The sequence below is a fragment of the Rattus norvegicus genome, chromosome 2 (assembly GCF_036323735.1).
Source record: "Rattus norvegicus strain BN/NHsdMcwi chromosome 2, GRCr8, whole genome shotgun sequence".
NCBI classification, from domain to species: domain Eukaryota; kingdom Metazoa; phylum Chordata; class Mammalia; order Rodentia; family Muridae; genus Rattus; species Rattus norvegicus.
The window spans coordinates 182,357,453-182,359,678 of NC_086020.1; the positions used below are offsets into that span (position 1 = coordinate 182,357,453).

General features: G+C 40.1%; 1 protein-coding gene across 1 annotated transcript; it reads right to left on the minus strand.

Annotated features, from left to right (window-relative positions):
- Positions 1-1,149: 1,149 nt before the first annotated feature.
- LOC100911679 (TD and POZ domain-containing protein 2-like) lies at positions 1,150-2,226 on the minus strand. Its single transcript, XM_003749336.1, has one exon. The coding sequence runs from the start codon at positions 2,224-2,226 to the stop codon at positions 1,150-1,152; it is 1,077 nt and encodes a 358-aa protein (XP_003749384.1).

The following is a 2,226-nucleotide window of genomic DNA, read 5'->3' on the forward strand; positions in this document are numbered from 1 at the left end:
TTTAAATTCTCACTATGTGTGCACCAAATCAAAGGCATCAAAGTATAGCAGCAGCCATTAAAAGTCTCTCCATCAAAAAATGCCCAGGGCCATAATTTTCACCTGCTATTCTAAGAGGCATTATAGCATAAACTCCTCAAATCATTTCACAAAATAAAAAGAGAAGGAATATTTCCCACTCTATTTTATAAGAGACTACAGTTACACTGATATCTAAAACACACATCAATTTCCCTTATGGACTCATGTAAACATAATCATTAAATAATTGGAAGAACACATTAAAAATATTATTTACAAAAAAAGTAGGCTTTGTCTCAAGGTGAGTAAGAGTGATTCAATATACAAAAATCAATAAAATTCAATTGACCACATAAACTAACTGCAAGAAAAAAAGAAAAAAAAGGAAATAAACAAAAAGCAAAGAACATGATCATTAAACTAGACCAGGACATGGTCTTTAAGAAGCGATCTCTTAATAATAAAAGTTCTCCAGAGATTGGCACACAGATGATGTGGCTAAATATAATAATGGTAGTATAGAAGAATCCCAAATCAACATCAACTTAAGTGGGGAGAATCTCAAAGCCAGTGTACAAAAGCAAAAGTAAGCCAAGGTTTCTCATTCTCTTAAGTAGACTCAATACAAGAATTGAAGTCTTAATTAGAAAAATAAGGCAACTGGCAATTAAGAGAATAAATACAGTAAAATTGAAAGAATTTTTATTTGCAGATAGATAATACACATGAATTAGGTGGAAAACTTTACATGTCCGTCAATTCATGTAAGTTAGGTCACCTATTCTGTTCAGTCCAATGCAAACAGGTTTCTCCAAAGAAAGTCAGTTAGATCTGCTTCAGGCCAGATGAATTCCAGGTCCAAGACATCAGACAAGAAAAAAGCAACATCAACAGAATAGATGACAGCTAGAATGTCCAAGACCCTAGTGGTGCCCTTTCCTTACACACCATTTTGAAATATTACAGCTCTCTGCAATCCATAGCCACCATGCTACCTTGCCCCAGATTCACTGTAAACATTCCAGCAAAACTGTAATCTAAACAGAAGTCCTTGTTAAAAACACTGTTGCAGCTGTTAGTATCCAGGTGTAGGTCATAGCCTTTAAGCTCCTAAAATGTCTTTCAGCATTAGAGTGAGGGCTCCAAGCCAGGACACTGTATGGAAGACAGGGAGTAAAATGCTTCCTCCACCAAGTGGGGATGTGACTCCACCATTGACTTCCATCCCACGGTCTCAGAGACTTCAGAAGCATGAAGTATAATGAAATCCATGGCCCTAGTCTTCAGGTGCTTTGTGCTGTGCAGGTCAGCCAGGATGAGAGTTGGTACAGCATTCTTCACAGAGAGGTTCCTGCACAGGGAATCCTCACACATGTCCTTCAATTCCTGCAGGTCATACATGTCAGCAGCTGCCAACAAACCAGTGGCCATTGAGTGGCTGTGGAGGTGTGGTGCCTTCCCTGTGTAAATGAAGGCCATCATTTCCTTAAAGACTTGCAGATGAATGTCGTGGAACTCAATGCGGTTTGTTAGGCGCTCCTGCATTTCATGTTCAAACATGGCTCTGAAAACTGGAGAGTGACCTGCTAGGATGGCCTTGTGAGCTCTGAATTCCTGGCCAGCTACAACCAGGCTGCAGTCTGTGAAGAGGGAATTTTCCCACAGCTCTCCTACGTCATCGGCCAAAATCTGTCTTGGATCCTTGATTGCAGGTGTCATGTTTTGTCCAGGCCTGCTAAAGCAGGGTCCTATGATGGATACCTTGCAACACAGAATGAGCTGTTCTTCAGGGAGAAGCCAATGCCTATGGGAAAGGAGGAAATCTTGAAGGATAAACTTTCTCAATCCCCATTGTTCATTTGGAGGAAACCTTAAAACATTTGGGATCTTTGTAATTTGATGTTTCTCTCCTTGGGCATTTAAGATCCAGAAGTGCAACTTTGCCAAAACTGGGCTCTTTGGACAACTGAGCAAACCCAGGGAAAGAGACAGGTAATCTTTGCTTTCTTCATCAACACCGTTTGGGTATATTCTCAAACACCAATGTAGTTCTTCATTGGCCTCTAACGAGAACACTGGGCTTGTAATAATTTTCCAAATTCTATCCATGCAAAATGAAAAGTTGCTAATCGTCCACTCATAGGAGAAATTCTGAACACTGATATGTGTGAAGCCACAGATCTTGGCTTCCAGGTCCCCTGTCAT